This window comes from Mesoplodon densirostris, chromosome 6 (assembly GCF_025265405.1).
Source record: "Mesoplodon densirostris isolate mMesDen1 chromosome 6, mMesDen1 primary haplotype, whole genome shotgun sequence".
Classification (NCBI taxonomy): Eukaryota; Metazoa; Chordata; class Mammalia; order Artiodactyla; family Ziphiidae; genus Mesoplodon; species Mesoplodon densirostris.
This window is the reverse complement of record NC_082666.1, coordinates 26947843-26965575: the sequence shown is the minus strand read 5'-3', so window position 1 is coordinate 26965575 and position 17733 is coordinate 26947843. Positions and strand designations below refer to the sequence as shown.

At 44.2% G+C, this 17733-nt stretch overlaps 1 protein-coding gene across 5 annotated transcripts in view; it reads right to left on the bottom strand.

Moving 5' to 3' along the window:
• INVS (inversin) overlaps positions 1 to 17733 on the bottom strand; it is a 150056-nt gene that overhangs the window by 20395 nt on the left and 111928 nt on the right. For 4 of the 5 annotated variants that reach the window (XR_009532773.1, XM_060101074.1, XM_060101075.1 and 1 more), the window contains 2 exons: positions 16285 to 16571; positions 2745 to 3462 (listed from right to left, as the gene is read on the bottom strand). Coding sequence is in view for 4 of the 5 variants with exons in the window: in XM_060101074.1 (XP_059957057.1) it covers positions 2745 to 3462; positions 16285 to 16571 (1005 nt within the window). In the remaining variant the exon portion in view is untranslated. The remainder of the gene's footprint in view (positions 1 to 2744; positions 3463 to 16284; positions 16572 to 17733) is intronic. The other variant, XM_060101076.1, reaches the window with a different exon arrangement.

The window sequence follows — 17733 nt, the reverse complement described above, 5'->3', positions numbered from 1 at the left end:
AGTTCTTCCACACCCCCGCTCTGTGGGCAGAGGACTTGTCGGGAAGCCTGGGTGTTGGCTGAAGCTCTAACAGCTCCGGCTTTTGGGGGGCACAGCTGCCACCTCATCGACTCTGGTATGGAGACCGAGGCTGTGTCTCATGGTCCTAGTGGTCAGTCACAGCCTCTGTTCTCCCCTTCTCAGGGAGAACGTGCACACCTGGTTTGCTGAGAATCTGAGCACACCCAATCATCCCTTTCAGCCCGGGGTGCAGGGTGCTTGTTATGGTCTAGCCTAACCTTGTTTATTCACCTCAGAACATGCTGGAGAGGACCCGATGGGAATTGCCTTACACAGCAACTCCTCTTCACCACAGCAACTTTCCAGCCCAGCCTAGCTTCTCCAGTATCCAGTTTCAACCTTTAAAATAGTCAAGTCTTGACTGGTAATAAAACTCAGACGCTTAGACAAAGCTTCATTTTCTCTGGGTCCCAGGTGCAATCTGCTCACCGCATCCTGTGCGTTTTCCAGTCAGCCTGCCTCCCCGCCGCCCCCGAGCACGTCTCCTATGACGGCGGCCTGCATTTATGGGAGGTCGTGTGCCAAGCCCCGTTCCCTACCCCAGCCCTTTGGTGCCCCTGAGGTCTGTCGGACACCACACACTGTCCCCAGACAGCACTTAGGGCTCCTGTGCTTCAAATGGAAGACATACGGCCATAGCGGAATCAATAAAAGGATTTTTACTGTCACCAGACACAGGACTTGCCACGGTGTGCAGCTTCCCAGAAGCCCTTTGGGAGTCGACGTCCCGGGACTCGGAATTGCACAGTGGTGCAGCCAGAGGGGGCCTGTGTAATTGCCTCCCCAGATATGAGTCCACTGTTCTTGGGGGGAATGACTGAAGGCTCATTTGCTGTTATGGACACTTACTGACAGGACCTGTCAGCTGCTGACTCTTCAAAGGAGTCAAAGGACAGTGTGATGGGGAGGTGCTGCAGCTGGGGAGCAGCTGTGGGGCCTGACGTGGCAAACCTCGTGGGCTTGTTTGGACCCCAGGTGTCAGCTGAAATACTTCACAAAAAGTTCCTCTGGGATGGTAGCCAGTGCACATCCTGGCAGAACGCCCCAAGGAGGGGGAGCAGGGACCCTTCCCATCCGTGGCCTCAGAGGCCGACGGTCTCAGCTGCAGGCCAGCACTGGCACGCACTGGCTCTGTAGCCTGAGGTTGATGAACCTATCTGTGCTTCAGTTTCCTCACTCGTGGAATGGGGAGAAGAACAGTAATCCCAGTATCCCTCACAGGGTGACTGAGGATTTAAATGAGTTAATACACGTAAAACTGCTTAGAACAGTGTCCGGCCCAAGTGCCTGATGAACGCAACTACCAGTATGAGTAACGGTGCTAACAACAACGTCCCCCATAACAACATTACCTTGATGCATGAGAGACCATCCAGGCAGCCTGTCCTCCAGCCTGTCCTGAGGTGCAGAGCACGAGGTCGGCCTCCGCCTCCATTATTTTGACCACGGCAGACACTACCTTTACCGAGAATGTAAGGGAAAGGCCCCTGGACTCAAGTCAGAAAGAACTTCGAGTGCTGGGTCTGACCATCAGGACAGGTCTTTTTTCCTGAGACCACTGCTTGTCTGAAAAACAGGGACGCTAATCCCTATTGTGACGGCTTCCTGGCAATGGTTGGGAGAGCAAAGGGGTCAGGCATGAGACGACTTTGTAAACAGCCACGAGCCTGAACAGATGTGAGGACTCACTATAGCGAAGGCCGTGCAGGTCGCCCAGCTCTGGGTTAGGAGACTTTGGCATGTCAGTCCCTGAGGCCTCTCCCTGGACCTCACAAGCCGCTCAGCTCTCCCTCTGCCAACAGCAGGTTTTCTTCGGCCCTTTTATCTCCTGACAGGGGCACACCTGCGCTCGCAGTGATCTGCTTGCTTTGTTCCCCCGTAAAACTCCCTCTCTCCGGAGATGGAGACCACATGACCCCCACCTGGGGCCGACGGTCCGGCCCTCCCCTGGGCGTGGTCATCACTGAAAGGCCTAATCTGGATGGAGGCCCTCGTGGGGCCTGCAGTGTGAAGGAGATTGTGAGATATGTGAAAACTTGCAGCAAAGCACTCTTCCAGTCGTCCCAGAATTACCCCCTGGTGGTGTTCACCTCAGTGTTTCGGTAAGCCTCCTCCACCACTCCCAGCTCCTACCCCACATCTGAGCTTGGTTGAGGCTCAGGTTTTTGTGATAAATTTCAGTCACTTAATCCACTGTATCTAATTCCTGTGTAGTAAAGAAGGAAAATAAAATATCTTAAATGTGTAGTGCTTTAGAATTTACAAAGCACACGTTATCTCATTCTAGCAACCTGTCACATGAACAGGACGGGTGCAGCAATTGTTAAATCCCATTTTACAGAGGAGGAAACTGAGGGTCAGGGAGGCTGAGTGATTTGCTCAAGGTCAGATAACCTCTTAGAGCTTCCCCTGAAACTTAGGCTTCATGGTTTTTCATTCACACCAGGCTATCCTGGGTACTTTCCTATCTTTCTGGGTAAAAACACCTTCCAAATAGCTTACCCAATATAAATTACTAAGATCTACACGTGTGTGACTCTCATGAGTAGGCTCAATTAAATTGGCCTTGTCATGCCAGCATATTGAATTCACTAGAAAGTATCACAGAGCACAGGGGGTATCACATCAGGGGGATTAGGACAGCCACAGAGCCAAAAAGATGCTGTGGCATCCCATCTTCCTACCTTCTCCAGGCCCGCTGGATGACCGCTGCTGCCTTGTTCTTTTTGCGAAACAGCTCTTTCCTGCTTCTTTCTCTCTGGATTATCTGCAGCCGCAGCTCTACGGGGAGAAGGTCAATATTCACACTCTGCCCAGAGAGGGGACCAGGTGCTGGATCAGCCTCCTTAGATAGCTGAGTGTCCTCCAACAGGGCGGATGTACCCAGCTTCCTGACTCCTGACCTCAACACCTCTGTGCTCGATGGCAAATCTGAGTAGGTCCCTCCTGCGAGCTTGTCCTGCATCACTGTGTTTCTTGGTGTCCGGTGGTGGAGAGGACTCTGCCCAGCATGGATGGCCTCCCCCTTGGCACTGCCAGGCCGGCTGGACCCAGCCGGGGAGCGCCTCCCTCCTCTGAGCTCCTGGCTGCGCCTTTTCTGGGAGGCACATTTGGCCTTGGGTGCTGCATCCTGCCGCCGGCTGGGCTTCCAGTGGGCGTCCTGCTGTGGAAGGCTTGCAGCTGCCCAACTGGGGTCCTCTCCTTCCTCAGCAGGCCCAGACGCCCTGACACAGGAGGGCTGCTTCAAGGAGCCTTTCCCCTTGTCACACTGCTGCTCGCCAACTGTCTCACCTCTGGACTTCTCGACAGAGGAGGCTCCTGGACGCCTGTTTCCATCACTGCCTTCACTGGGGCTGAAGTGGACACAGGCAGATCGGCCTTTAGAATGTTCTCTGGATGTTTCTTGGGGAGACAAGGAAGAAGGGGAAGAATCTTTATTGTCCAAAACTTGCATAGTAGGGCAGTTCTGCTCACTGTTCACAAAAAAAAAAAAAAAAAAAAAAAAAATTCAGACTTGTCCTCTTGTATCACCATGACAGTGCTGATTACGATTAGGAAAAAATTGTTTAACTTCTATTTCTAGCAACAGTAGGTTAGATAACCTGAAAGCCTTCCCCTACAAATACCTAGAAATGGGATTTCCCTGGTGGTCCAGTGGTTAAGACCCTGCGTTCCCAATACAGGGGGCCCGAGTTCAATCCGTGGTCAGGGAACTAGATCCCACATGCTGCAACTAAAAGATCCCGCATGCTGCAACTAAAAGATCCCGCATGCTGCCACTAAGACCCGGTTCAGCCAAAAAAAAAAAAAAAAAAAAAAGACCTATTCCCTGGTGGTGGCGCAGCAGTTTAGAATCCACCTGCCAATGCAGGAGACACAGGTTCGATCCCTGGTCCAGGAAGATCCCACATGCCACAGAGCAACTAAGCCCATGTGCCACAACTACTGAGCCTGTGCTCTAGAGCCCGTGCGCCACAACTACTGAGTCTTCACGCCTAGAGCCCATGCTCTGCAACGAGAGAAGCCACTGCAATGAGAAGCCCAAGCACTGCAAGTAAGAGTAGCCCCTGCTTGCCGCAACTAGAGAAAGCCCGCGCGCAGCAAGGAAGACCCAATGCAGCCAAAAATAAAATAAAATTTAAAAAAATATATTATAAAAAATACCTAGAAATGCTGACTAAAATATTTATAATAAACATTACTTTAAAAGCACCATAGTGCCTTCAAGAAAATAAAGGAAATTCCTGGGGGCCAAAAACAAAGGGAAAACTGAGAACCCGAGTGATAAGCTTGTGAGCTGATCCAGCAACTGTCGGGCAAGTGGTAGCGGTGAAGTGGGGCAACGGCTGGTCTTATTAAATAACTGGCTGTTTTAACATCCAGATAAGAACAGAAAATGAGCCTTGCAGGCAGAAAGTTAACTGGAAACAGGACCCTGCATGAAGCCAGGACTCTTGAGGTGGTAGACCCTTGGGAAATGATGGTCCAGATAAAGTATCTTCTCAGCACTGGAAGATGACAAGGAAATTTGTCTCAGCTTGGGTTCGGGATGGGGTAAAGAGTCATGCATGAGAATTTGAAACCAAAGTGCTGTGCCTCACATGGGTTTGGTATTCATTTATTCTCAACCTATAGGAAAAATTAATATAAAAACTAGTCTCAGGATGGTGGTATCGCAGGGTGCCTCTTAGAAGCAAACACAATATTGCTTTAGGATGGCATGACCTCAACTCAGCCTGCACAGAGGGCACCTCCTGAAAATAACTTCACAATCCCAAATTACAAAATACACAAGGAAACAATCTACCATGAGGAATAGTTAATAGAGAAAATAGGAAGATTAGATCAACAAGAATTTTAGCTAATAGAACAGTGTGTATGCACTCACACATACGCACTCATTAAACACATAAGAAATTTAGAATATAAGAATATATATATATATATTTTTTCAATAACTAAATACAACATATAAAATAAAAATTTTAGTCTCAATGTGAAAAACAGTGAAGGAACTTCTGCTTCCATAATGGCAGAATTGAAGCATACTCACCAAAAAGGACAATAGAAAAGTTAAACAAAATATTACAAACTACCTGTTTGAAGGCATCAAAGAGCTAACAAGGCAGAAAAAAAATATGGGGCCAAGATCCAAGAGAATCAGGCAACCAGGAGATGAGCAAGGCATTTGGGGCCACATATCCCTAGGGAAATGAGGCTCCTTGAGGTTTGGAGGACAAAACTTGGAGTCCAGATCCTGCCAAGAAGCGTTGTTTTGGACTGGGACTCTGGAAGGCTATGTCTTAGGAAAAAAGGTCCACTGGCCGTGGATTGACCTTGCAGGGACTGAAGCCCAGCTCTGTATCATCTCAGTTTTGGAAACTGGATTAAGGTGACCTTGGATTGTTCTTGCTCCTGAATGCCTGAGAGAAGCCAATGTAAATCCTCCCTGGAGGAATTAATATCATGCGAGGCTTCTAGTTATTTCTCTAATTTTTTTATATTCAGTGATCCAGTCCTTAGTGAAAAATATACAGGGAGATGAGACAAAATTGAGAGAGGGAGGGAGGGAGAGAGAATAGACAATAAAACAGACACACATTATCTGCTTATCCAGATAATGTGTTTTCAGAAACAGACTTTAAAATAACTATTCTTAAGTGCAAAAGAGTATATAAACTATACTACTCTTCATGTAAGAAACAAGAGGATATAAGAAAATATACTTGTACCTGGGACTTCCCTGGTGGCGCAGTGGTTAAGGCTCTGCGCTCCCAATGCAGGGGGCCTGGGTTCCATCCCTGGTCCAGGAACTATATCCCACATGCATGCCACAACTAAGAAGCCCACATGCCACAACTAAGGAGCCCGCCGGCTGCAACTAAGACCTGACTCAACCAAAAAAAAAAAAAAAAATCAAACAAACAAAAAAAACTGGTATGGTTTTAAAAAAAAGAAAGAATATATTTGTATCTGCTCATTTGTACAAAAGAAATATAGAAAGGATAATCTAGCAACTGAAGAGATTGGATCCCTATAGGGATGGAGTGGGAAAGGGATAGAAAGAAGAGGGAAATGGAAACTGAGTAGTAGGATGAGGAGGGAGCAACACTTCTCTGAGTAAACCTTTCTGTATAGCTCTGACTCTTATAATAACCATTATAATGTTCCACACACACCAAAACAAAACAAAATAAAAAACCAATTAATTAAAACAAGAAGATACCACTACACATCTACTAGAATGGTGAAAATCAAAAACACTGACAACACCAAATGCTGATGTGGGTGACAAGCAACAGGAACTCTCATTCATTGCTGGTGGAATACAAAATGGTGCAGCCACTTTGGAAGACTGTTTGGCAGTGTCTTATGAAACTGAGCATGTTCTTACCATACAATCCAGCAATCTTGCTCTTTGGTATTTCCCCAAATGAATTAAAACCTTATGTCCACCCAACATCCTGCATATGGATGTTTATACTAGCTTTATTCATAATTGTCCAAACTTGGAGCAACCAAGATGTCCTTCAGTAGGTGAACAGATAAATAAATTGTGGTACATCCAGACAATGGAATTTTATTTTATTTTTGGCTGCATTGTATGGCATGTGGGATCTAAGTTCCCCTACCAAGGATTGAACCCCAGCCCCCTGCAGTGGAAGCACGGAGTCTTAACCACTGGACCACCAGGGAAGTCCCCAGACAATGGAATATTATTCAGCAATAAAAAGAAATAAACTAAAAGAAAATGAGCTAAAAGTGAAATGTGTACCAAAAAGAAATAAGCTACCAAGCCATGCAGAATATTACTAAGTGAAATATTACTTTACTTGCATGAATATTACTAATACATATTATTAAGTGAAGGAGGCCACTCTGAAAAGGCCATATACTATATAATTCCAACTATATCACCTTCTGGAAAAAGGCAAAACTATGGAGATCCTAAATGGCTCAGTGGTTACCAGGGGTTTGGGGAGGAGAGTGATGCATAGGCAGAGCACAGCGGATTTTTAGGGCAGTGTGATGGTTAATTTTATGTGTCAACTTGACTAGTATAAGGGATGCCCATATAGCTGATAAAACATTATTTCTGGGTGTGTCTGTGAGGGTGTCTCTGGAAGAGATTAGCATTTGAGTTGGCAGTCTGAGTAAAGAAGATCACCCTCACTAAGGCAGGTGGGCACTGTCCAGTCTGTTCAGGGCCTAAATACAACAAAACCGTGGAGGAAGGGTGATTTTGTGCTCTTTGCTTGAGCTGGGACATCCATTTTCGCCTGCCCTTTGACACAGGTGTTCCTGTTTATCAGGCTTTTAGACTTGGACCAGGATTTATACCCTTAGCCCCTCAATTTCCAAACCTTTGGACTCAGACTCATAGCATCTGCTCTCCTGTTCTTAAGCCTTTGGACTCACTGAATCACACCACCAACTTTCCTGGGTCTCCAGCTTACAGATGGCAGACTGTGGGTCTTCTCAGCCTCCATAATCAAGTGAGCAAATTTCTATACCAAATCTCCCATTATGTCTGTCTGTCTGTCTGTCTATCTATCTATCTATCTATCTGACTGGTTCTGTTTCTCTGGAGACCCCTAATACGGGCAGTGAAACTATTCTGTATGACACAATGCAGGATACAAGTCATTATACATTTGTGAAAACCCACAGAATGTACAACACCAGATGTGAATCCTGATGTAAATTGGACTTGGGTGATAATGATGTGTCAGTGTAGGTCATCAATTGTAGCAAACGTGCTACGCTGGTATAGGGTGTTGATGTTGGGGAGTATGTACATGTGTGGGAGGAGGAGTATGTGGGAACTCTCTGTACTTTCTGCTCAGTTTTACTGTGAACTTAAAACTGCTCTAAAAAGTAAACTCTATTAAAAAGAAGAGAAAAAAGAAAAATAATAAAGAGACGGCTAGATATCATTAGATACTAATACCTAGTAATAATAAAGATAATGTGATTTAGGTATTAGTAGAGATAGATCAGTGAGAAAGAATAGAATGCTAAAAATATTCCCATATATGAAAATAAACAATAAAGATAGCATTTTGAATTTGTGGACCCAGGAGATGAGGTGCTCACAGGCCCTGGGTATGACCCCAGAGAGTGATGCTATACTCCTTCAGAAGCCATTATTCACAAGCCTACTGCCAGCGCTGCAGCTCCGGATTATTCCATGTTTATGGCTAGAACAACTGTTTATTCTCTAAAAAGAAATCATTCAATTCCAACCTCACTATATAACGAAATATAGATAGTAAAAATTAGAAAGTATATGTGTTTATTAGATCTTAAAGTGGGAAAAACCTTTTCTTGGCATAAAACCACAAAGAAAAAAATCTCAGAAGAAAAAAATGAAACAGAATTAAAAGGTAAACAAAAAAAGGTCATTATATATGACAGAGAAAGGTTACTATCCTTATTATATAAAGAGCTTTTAGAAATACTAAGAAAATGAAAAACCAATATAAAAATTGACAGCGGACATCAGTGAATAATCCAGAAAATAGATACACAATGCCAATAAAAATATGACAAAATTCCATCTTACTAACTAGGGTTTAGTAAAACCATTATTTGCCTAAGTGTTTGGAGAGAGTTTTCTGGGTTTTGCTTTTGAAAGGGTGAAACAAACGTCTGCAACCTTCCTGGAAAGAAATCTGGCAGCATGTTTTTTGGGGGGTTTTTGTTTTTAAATTTTCTTTTATTTATTTTCTATCTATCTTTTATTTATTGTCTAAATTTTCTATTTATTTATTTATTTGGCTGCTTTGCATCTTCGTTGCTGCACGTGGGCTTTCTCTAGTCGTGGTGACCAGGGGCTACTCTTCATTACGGTGTGTGGGTTTCTCATTGCGGTGGCTTCTCTTGTGGAGCATGGGCTTTAGGTGCGCGGGCTTCAGTAGTTGTGGCACATGGGCTCAGTAGTTGTGGCTCGCAGGCTGTAGAGCGCAGGCTCAGTAGTTGCGGTGCATGGGCTTAGTTGCTCCGCGGCATGGGGGATCTTCCTGGACCAGGGCTTGAACCCGTGTCCCCTGCATTGGCAGGCAGATTCTTAACAACAGCGCCACCAGGGAAGTCTCTGGCAGCATGTTTAAAGAGCCATAAAAATTAGAGGTATATACACAAACTTATATGAAAGGCTGTTTAGTTTATATGTCCAACACAGGCATGATTAAACAAAGCATGCTGTTTTCATAATCTGATATAATGCTAAGCAGCTACTAACATTTTTGTTGAAAACAAAGAAATTATGTAAGAACATCTCAAAACAGGATGCCCACAATTTTCTGAATTAAAAAAAAGTTCTAGGGCTTCCCTGGTGGCGCAGTGGTTGAGAGTCCGCCTGCCAATGCAGGGGACACGAGTTCGTGCCCCGGTCCGGGAGGATCCCACATGCTGTGGAGTGGCTGGGTCTGTGAGCCATGGCCGCTGAGCCTGCGCATCTGGAGCCTGTGCTCCGCAACAGGAGAGGCCACAGCAATGAGAGGCCCGTGTACCGCAAAAAAAAAAAAAGTTCTAGTAGAAGCGTTTGTATAGTTGTTTATTTTAAGATTAAGGAGGATTTTAATTTTCTCTTCTTTGTTCTTTTCTCTGATTTTAATTTTTTGGTAATGTACATTAAGTAATTTTATAATTATGAGAAAATGTCATTTTCTGTTTAAATAAAAAGTACCCAACTACCAAAAAAAAAAAAAAAAAAGAACAGCAATTAGAATCAGCTAGGATGTGGGAAAGAAACCAAAATGGAATAAAAACAATAACAAATAAACCTAACACTATTACAAAATTAGATCAGGTAACCACACTAAAAAGGTGGAGAAGAAGGGAACTCACCCAAGTAACTTTATCAAATCATATTTTGGCTGAGTACTGTAAGACTAAGGACAAAAAGAAATGTATGTAAATACTATGCTCTAGTTAGTAAATTTATTTCTCAAAGAGGTATGGGTTGGCAATTCTGAATCTACTTTACGTGAATATGAGGATTGAACAAATAAGCACATATATCATAGATAATGGGAGCCAGGTCTTTCACTATTGGAGAAAAAAATTTCAAATAAAAAGATAAAAGCTAGAATAACCCTGTGGTGTTGAATGGAATTGGAGGTAACAGTGTGAAATCAGTGTGTGTGTGTGTAATACACATGTACACTTGATAGGTGCACAAATAGATATAAATATTTCTCAGTTCTCTCTGCTGAAAGGGCTTAGGAGCAATGACAGTCCAAGAGTAGTATACACACCTAGCACTCAGATCTTGGATTCTAATACCATCTCCAACAAAAGGAACCAGGTTCCTTGGAGAAGTGGTTGATTCCAGGGACTTGGGTAGGGGAGGAATATGATGGGATTTCATACTGAAGGGACTGATATGCTCACAGAGAGGAAAATGGATTAGGGGAGTCAGAGTAGATAAGTAAGACCAGTTAGGAAGCTACTGCAACAGTCCAAGTTAGAGCTGAAGGTAAGCAAATGTTAGGCAGACTATGTGGTGGTGGTGGATGAGATACAAAGAATGATTTGAAAGCTATTTAGGAAGTAAAGGTGACAAGACCCGGTGACAGACTGGATTTTGAGCGGTAAAGGAAAAGAAGATAATGATCAGATTTTTACTCCTGGGATGGACATACAGATGGATAAGTATTGGATATTAGCCAATATCAGGAGTAGTTTTACATGAAATCATATTAGTTCTGTCTTGGACAGGATGAGTTTGAGATGCCTTTGGGACACCTAAATAAGGACATAGTAAATAGCTGAATATACATAACTGGGGTAAGGAAAAGAGGTCAAGGAGTCTCTGGTATCTAGATGGTAATAGAGTTTGCTGCCTTAGCCACTGCACATGTGCCAAATGTAAGGGCCCCCTGATACTCCCACCAATCATACCCACTAGCCCTGGCAGCCCATATGGTGAGAATAAGAAAACATCAGGGATGGCCTTTAAAACAGTGAGTTTCTCCTCCACTAGACTCTCCTGAAAACCACACTGACTCAAAGACAGCTTTATTCCACCACCTCCCACAAGCAGTCTGCTGCCAAGTCATTGCAATTCTACCTCTCAAGTCCATCCGCTTCTCATCACCCTGCTGCTACTGTGCCTTAGTATAGGCCCTATGTGGCCCTCCAAATCCATCCTCCACCCAGTCACAGCCGTCTTTCTAAATAGTGTCTCCTTCCCCTCTTTCCTTCCCCCCTTTGAAATAGTAATGAGGTTAATTATAGTAACAGCTCATACTTACAGAGTACTTTAGGCACTGTGTTTAAATCTTTACATGGGTTATCTCATTAATGGTCGCAATTTTCTAAGACAGGCATTATTATCTCTCACTCTTTTTTTTTTTTTTTTTTTTTACAAATAAAGAAAAGGAGGCCTGGAGAGGCTACGTAACCTGCTCAAGATTGTATAGCTAGTAAGTGGTAGGGTCTAAAGCTTACACACTTAGCCATTATGCTCTATACACACTGTAAACAACGAAAAGGGAAGAATAAGGAAGAAGAAAGCAATCGCCTGTTAAGAGACCTTAGGCAAGCCCCTCCCTCGGGGCCTCAGGGTGCTGACCTGTTTTGAGGAGGCTGAACTAGATGCTCTCTAACAACCCTCAGGCTCTAATTTATGAAATAGGATAATGGAGAAGAAGACGGGGTCAACGTTTCCCCTCTCTGGCTTCCTGCTAGGATGCCCATGCTGCAAAGGCCATACTGCCCGATCACTGATCAGCTGAGGCGGCTGTCACCCTTCTTTATGTGGCCAAACATAACGTGGCTTGGGGTGTCCTTTGCCCAGTTATGTTGGGTTTCCTGGGAACACTGTACTGGAGAAGCCCTGGTCAATGTCCAGTCTTCATTCTTAGAAGTATCTCCCTATTTTCCTTTGTACCCTGGCCTCTTGGGCAGGTCAGCAAGGCTGCCCATGAAACTGGAGCTGCCTCTCCTTACACCTGAATCAGGCTCACGGGCCTCCCTTCCTCCAACGCTCCCCAAAGTCTGGATGCTGGGCTTCTCTGAGCCTGTTTGCATATCTGAATCTGGCTTTTCCCAGAGGTCCCTTATTCAGGACACCACTTCCTGCCCTCAAACGAATGAGGAGCTCTCCTGCCTCTCAACTGTTCTAGAACAGTAATTTTCAAAAATTCTTGACAATAACCCATACCAAGAAATAAATCTTAAATTGTGGCCCAGTATACTCATCTGCATGTATACACACACACACACACACACACACACCCCTATGTACATAGACATATAACTGCAACAGAACTTACTACCTTTATAATGTGCAATGAACTTTGATAGGGTCTATTGAAGTCTGTTCCATGAAAATTATCCTAGTCCAATCCGCTGAATTCATTTCATGAGCCCTACATGGCTTGAAAATCATTATAAAACCATGCACTAGTTCACCTTTAAACCAATAGTGAGGACAGGAAGTCTAACTATCAGTAGTATCAGTAAATTAAGGACAAAAGGATTGGTTATGAAAAAACTAATCTTCATGGACTTCTCAGGATGTGAGGTAACTACCTGAATGTGACCAGGTCCACAGTAGATGTGACTAGCTTTGCAGCATAACTGTCGCAAGGTACACAATTACCCTGTGTAGTCGTAAGTAGTCTGAAATAACTGTGCTCCCCCTTCTCTCTGCTCTGTAGAGCACTGGGTTGGGGGAAAACCATTGTCTATTTGAAGTTGCAGGAATTAAGTATAATCCTTGGGGTACAGAGTAAACCCAAAACCAATCAAACTTTCAACAGGTGCTTTCTAAGAGAGGAGTCAGGTCAAGAAATATTTACCTATGTAACCAATACTGTGCTCACTGCTGTAAGAAAATGCTGATGGTATGGTCCTTAGTCTTATTTATAATTCAGTATGGCTGGCACATAGTATGGGCTCAAACACATATCTGTTGAATAAATGCATGCATAAGTTGATTTGGTGAACTAAGTAGAAGCAAAGCTTTGCCATAAAAATGGGACTCTGTTACAGAAAATGTGTTTACCCAATGAATACTTTTTGTGTCATGTTTAACAATCTCCAAATCTCAAGCACTTAGCTAGTATACATTCGACAAATGTTTATTATATCTCTTATGTGCCAGACACCCTGCTGGGATAAAGAAGTAAGAGACATATTGCTCCTTCTGAGAGATTGTTTAAAGGTCAAAGAGTCTTCCTACCCTAGGATCCACTCACCTTTCAAATGTGATTTTGCAGTATGTCTACGTCTCCACTCTCTTGAGCTGGGCTGGCCTTGCGAATTGCTCTGATCAACAGAATCTGGTATAAGTGATGTGACAGTTCTAGAGCCCAGGCCTCAAGAGGACCTGTAGCTTCTACCTTCTCTCCCTCAGAGCACTGCCCTGAGAAAAACATGCAAGGAAGATGGTCTAATTTGCTGGACGATGAAAGGTCATACAGAAGAGAACTGAGACACCTTGGCCAACAGCCAGCACCAATTACCAGACATGTGAAGGAAGCCATTTGGACTTTCTCGCCTGGCCAAACTTCTAGCAGCCACAGGAGTAAGCCCAGCTGATCCAGTAGAGGAGCTGCCTAACCAACCCATAGAATAATGGCTGAAAAATAATAATGTGAAAAAAATAATGTGAAAAATAATAAACCATTGTTTTAAGCCACTTAGTCTGGGGGGTAGTGTGTTATGCCACTAGAGATAACACAGAAACTGATACCTAAAAAAGAGACATGCTGGCCTAACGAAAAATCAGAGCGTTGACTTTGGAACTGGCTGGTGAGCAGAAGCTAGAAAGGCAATGAAGAAACTATTAGTGAGGTCTGGAGGAGCAGAGAAGAAATTGCTATTGGAGTCTGGAGAAAAGTGAACTGTGTAATTCGGTGGCAGGATAATTGGCAAAATTGTCATCTGCAGTAACTTGGAAGATAGAAAATACACCTAATGAACTTGTAGATATGGCTTAGGAGCTTTCTAGGTGGAATGTTGAAGAAAATATCAACTGGCTTTTTAAATTTTTTTTTTTTTTTTTTGAGGTACGTGGGCTTCTCACTGTTGTGGCCTCTCCCATTGCGGAGCACAGGCTCTGGACGCACAGGCTCAGTGGCCATGGCTCACAGGCCCAGCCGCTCCACGGCATGTGGGATCTTCCCGGACTGGGGCACGAACCCGTGTCCCCTGCATCGGCAGGCGGACTCTCAACCACTGCGCCACCAGGGAAGCCCTCAACTGGCTTTTTTTAGCTGCATATGATAAGGTATGGGGAGAAAGAAACAAAGAACTACTCAGCTTGCAAGCAGAATTTAGAGTAAATATAAAGAGCACAGAGTGTGCTGGGTTAGAAAACTGTTTTAAATTTTCATTTTTTCTTGACAACAAAAGAGTCTCATATAGTAAGATATGACCTAGAGATAAAGATCAAATCAAGAGTATGGCTGTGCAACCCTTTATTAAGACCTCAAAAATATTAAAGATGGTACAGCTAGACAAAAGAACTTCTAAGAATCTCAAGGGCATTTTTCCACAGCAGCCTGAGCCACCCAGAGTAGACAGAGGCCTATTTGAAAAATAATTATGGATGTGGTTTTGGAACATGGAGTGAACCCAGTCAGATTCATAGAAGACCCATGAAGTGTTTGAGATAATTGTATCACTGAGACTGCCACCAGCTTGAACTACTGAGGCAGTCCCAAATGAAAAGGAGCCTCTGGGGCCCCAATTTCCTATATGCAGGAAACAGGCTAAGAAGTCTACTCAGCGGCAAACATGGGCTATGTCTCAAGGAAAAGGAAGACTTCTCAGAGAGCAGAACCAAGAACCCAGGTGGCAGAGCCCAGAGCCAAGGAGAACAACGGAGTAGAAAACACACATAGGAGTAAAACCAGACCCTAATCAAGGCACGTTTCATACCTCAGAGTAGGGGCCCTGCTAATGTATAACCAGCTGGCTTTCAGAATTGCTATGGACTAGTGACTGCTATGTACCTCCTATTTCTCTCCTTTTGGAACAGGAATGTCTCCTGTGGTTATTCTGTTCCTGTCTCACCACTGCTTGCTGGATGTGTGTGTGGTTGATGTGTGTTTTGTCCATTGGTCTCTGAATCAGAAAGATTCACACCTGGGGAACCTCAACAACATCTGGACACGACACCGGTCTCAAGATCCCAGACTTCAAACTTGATGTGATAATTGGCATGAGATTTTGGGGTCCTAAGATAAGGGTGAGAATATTTTGCATGTGGGAGAAATGTGAATAACCTGTGACCAGAAGGAACTGTGATAGATTGTTTAATAGCCCCAAATCACTCCCATCCTAGTACGCATAAGGATGGAATCGATTTCTCCATATTATTTAGTTTGGGATGGTCACATAACTTGGCTTTGATCAATAGAATGTAGCGTGCACATTCTAGAGCCTATTCCTCAAGGGCCCTATAGCTTTTCCTGTGCTTTCTTACAATGATGTCCTGAGACCACTGTGTAAGAAAGCCAGTTTAGCCTATGGGAGGATGAAAGGCCAGGTAAAACAGAGTCGAGGAATCCCAACTGATAGCCAGCATCAACTGCCAGACGTTCAAGTCAGTCCATCTTAGACCATCCAGTTCAACTGACCTTGAAGTGAATGTAGCCCCATGAGTGAGAGCAGGAGAAGCCTGCAGAGGAACTGCCCAACCAACCCATAAAATCATAAGAAATAATCAACTGTTATTGTAAGCCACTTAGTTTTAGTGTAGTTTGTTACACAGCAGTAGATAACTGAAGCAACCCTGATCTTACAGATCTTATAGTCTAGTGGAAAAAATAGACAAGTAAGCCAGTAATAACAGTGAAAGGTGATGATCCTTATAATAGGGAAATACAAGAAAGCTATGGGAGCATACAGCAGGAGAACAAAGCCTTGTTTAGTGGGAAGGCATGGCTGTACAGAGGAAGGAGCATTCACTCTGAGAGCTGAAAAATGAAAGGTACTTTTTGTCCATATAGATAAAAGGATTGTTATATGCAAAGGTCCCAAGCTAAGAAAGAACTTGAGGAAATACAACAGGGCTGTCACATCATGAGAGTCTGGTTAATGAAGGGAAGAAAAGAGAAACAGAGGAAATAAAGAGCAAATAAATAATAAAATGGCCGACTTAAGTGCTGACATAATTACCTTAAATGTAAATGGTCTAAATACATGAATCAAAAGAGCCCACAGTCCATAGGTTAGCACTGAATAACAAGGCAATACACCTACCATTTGGTTTTCTGGGATCTGTTCTCTGCAAGTCTGGGGAGAGATGCTGCTCCTTCTGGGGGGCTCTGCTTGGAGACCCTCTGCCTGGAGACCGTCTACAGGCTTTCCGCTCAGGGCCCTGGGCCTTGTCGCTGCAGGGAGGCTGTTTGCTAGGCGCCCAGTTCTGCCTGCGGGGCTCAGCCTGGGTGCTGGGCAGACAGGGAGGAGCTTGGGGTCTGCAGGAATCTGGGCTCAGCCTTCCCTTCTGCTGTTCTGCCTCTCTTCGCCTATTTTCTTCTTCTCGCTTCCTGGGAGCAAAGCCAAAGGGGAAGAGGAAAAAATTAAGAGCGTTCGTTACCTGTTCAAGTGTTCCTGAGTGAGATTTAAACTTTAAAAGGAGCTACCACAGCACAGGGGGGATTTGGAAATTCAGGATTTTCACAATTTCACAATTTCCTGTCCTCTATCCAGGTCTTATAGCTCAAAGGATGATGGAGGCAGGAAGAATCTTATAGATCAACCTGTGCGCAGTTGAGACACACATGATATGGAACTTTTTGGTGAGACATAAGAGGATCCCAAGGTGTGTGTGATCCCTGGAACTACCTGTAACTACACCCCTTTTCTCCTATTCCAGAAAGCACATCAGAATGCAACTGAGAATGAGGGTCAGAGGGATAACCCTTAATCTTCTCTATTCGTTAAAAAGACCACTGGTAAACCTTAACGATTACATGAAAAAATTACAAAGCACCTCACAGCTGATTGTAACACACCTGTGAGGTGTGTTATAATCTCGTAACACTGCCATCGAGAGCTCTTAGCTTATGCGTCAAACCCACTCAACTTACAGATGAGGTCCAGAAGGTACGGTGATTTTCAAGAAATCATACACAAGTAGCTGGTGGCTAAGCTGCAACCTTTGGGTAGCAACAGAATAGAGAGGGGAGGCCAAGACTAGAAATGAGTGGCCGGGTGGGGCAGATGGGCCGAGGTAGCGCAGGTCCAGAAAGGGGCCAGGTGCCTAAGGACGAAGTGGCTGAGTTAAGGACAGGATTTGTTTGACTGATGTCATTAATTTGTAGGGATATCCAAGGGAAAAAAAAGAGGATGAAAACGAACATTTTCTGCGCCTCTCCTGTGCTGGGCACTGATGATACAGTGATGAGGACCACGGAGTTTGGCCCTCCCTTGAAGAACCTTCTACCCAGAGCGGAACAGCTAGGACAACAAAGGCTTAACATATGATGGAAGAAATGTTATAATAACGTGCTTGCACAGAGGAAGTAGTGATTAATTTTGTGGAGGAACCTGGAAGAAGGTCCCAACTGTTGATTCTCAAAGATGTGTAGGAGTTTGCCAGGCAGATAGGTGGGAATGAGGATGTTAGTCTGAGGGAGCCGTCTGGGCAAAGGAGAGGGTATGGAAAAACTGGGTCTGTTTTGCTTCTTCTGACATACATATATTCAT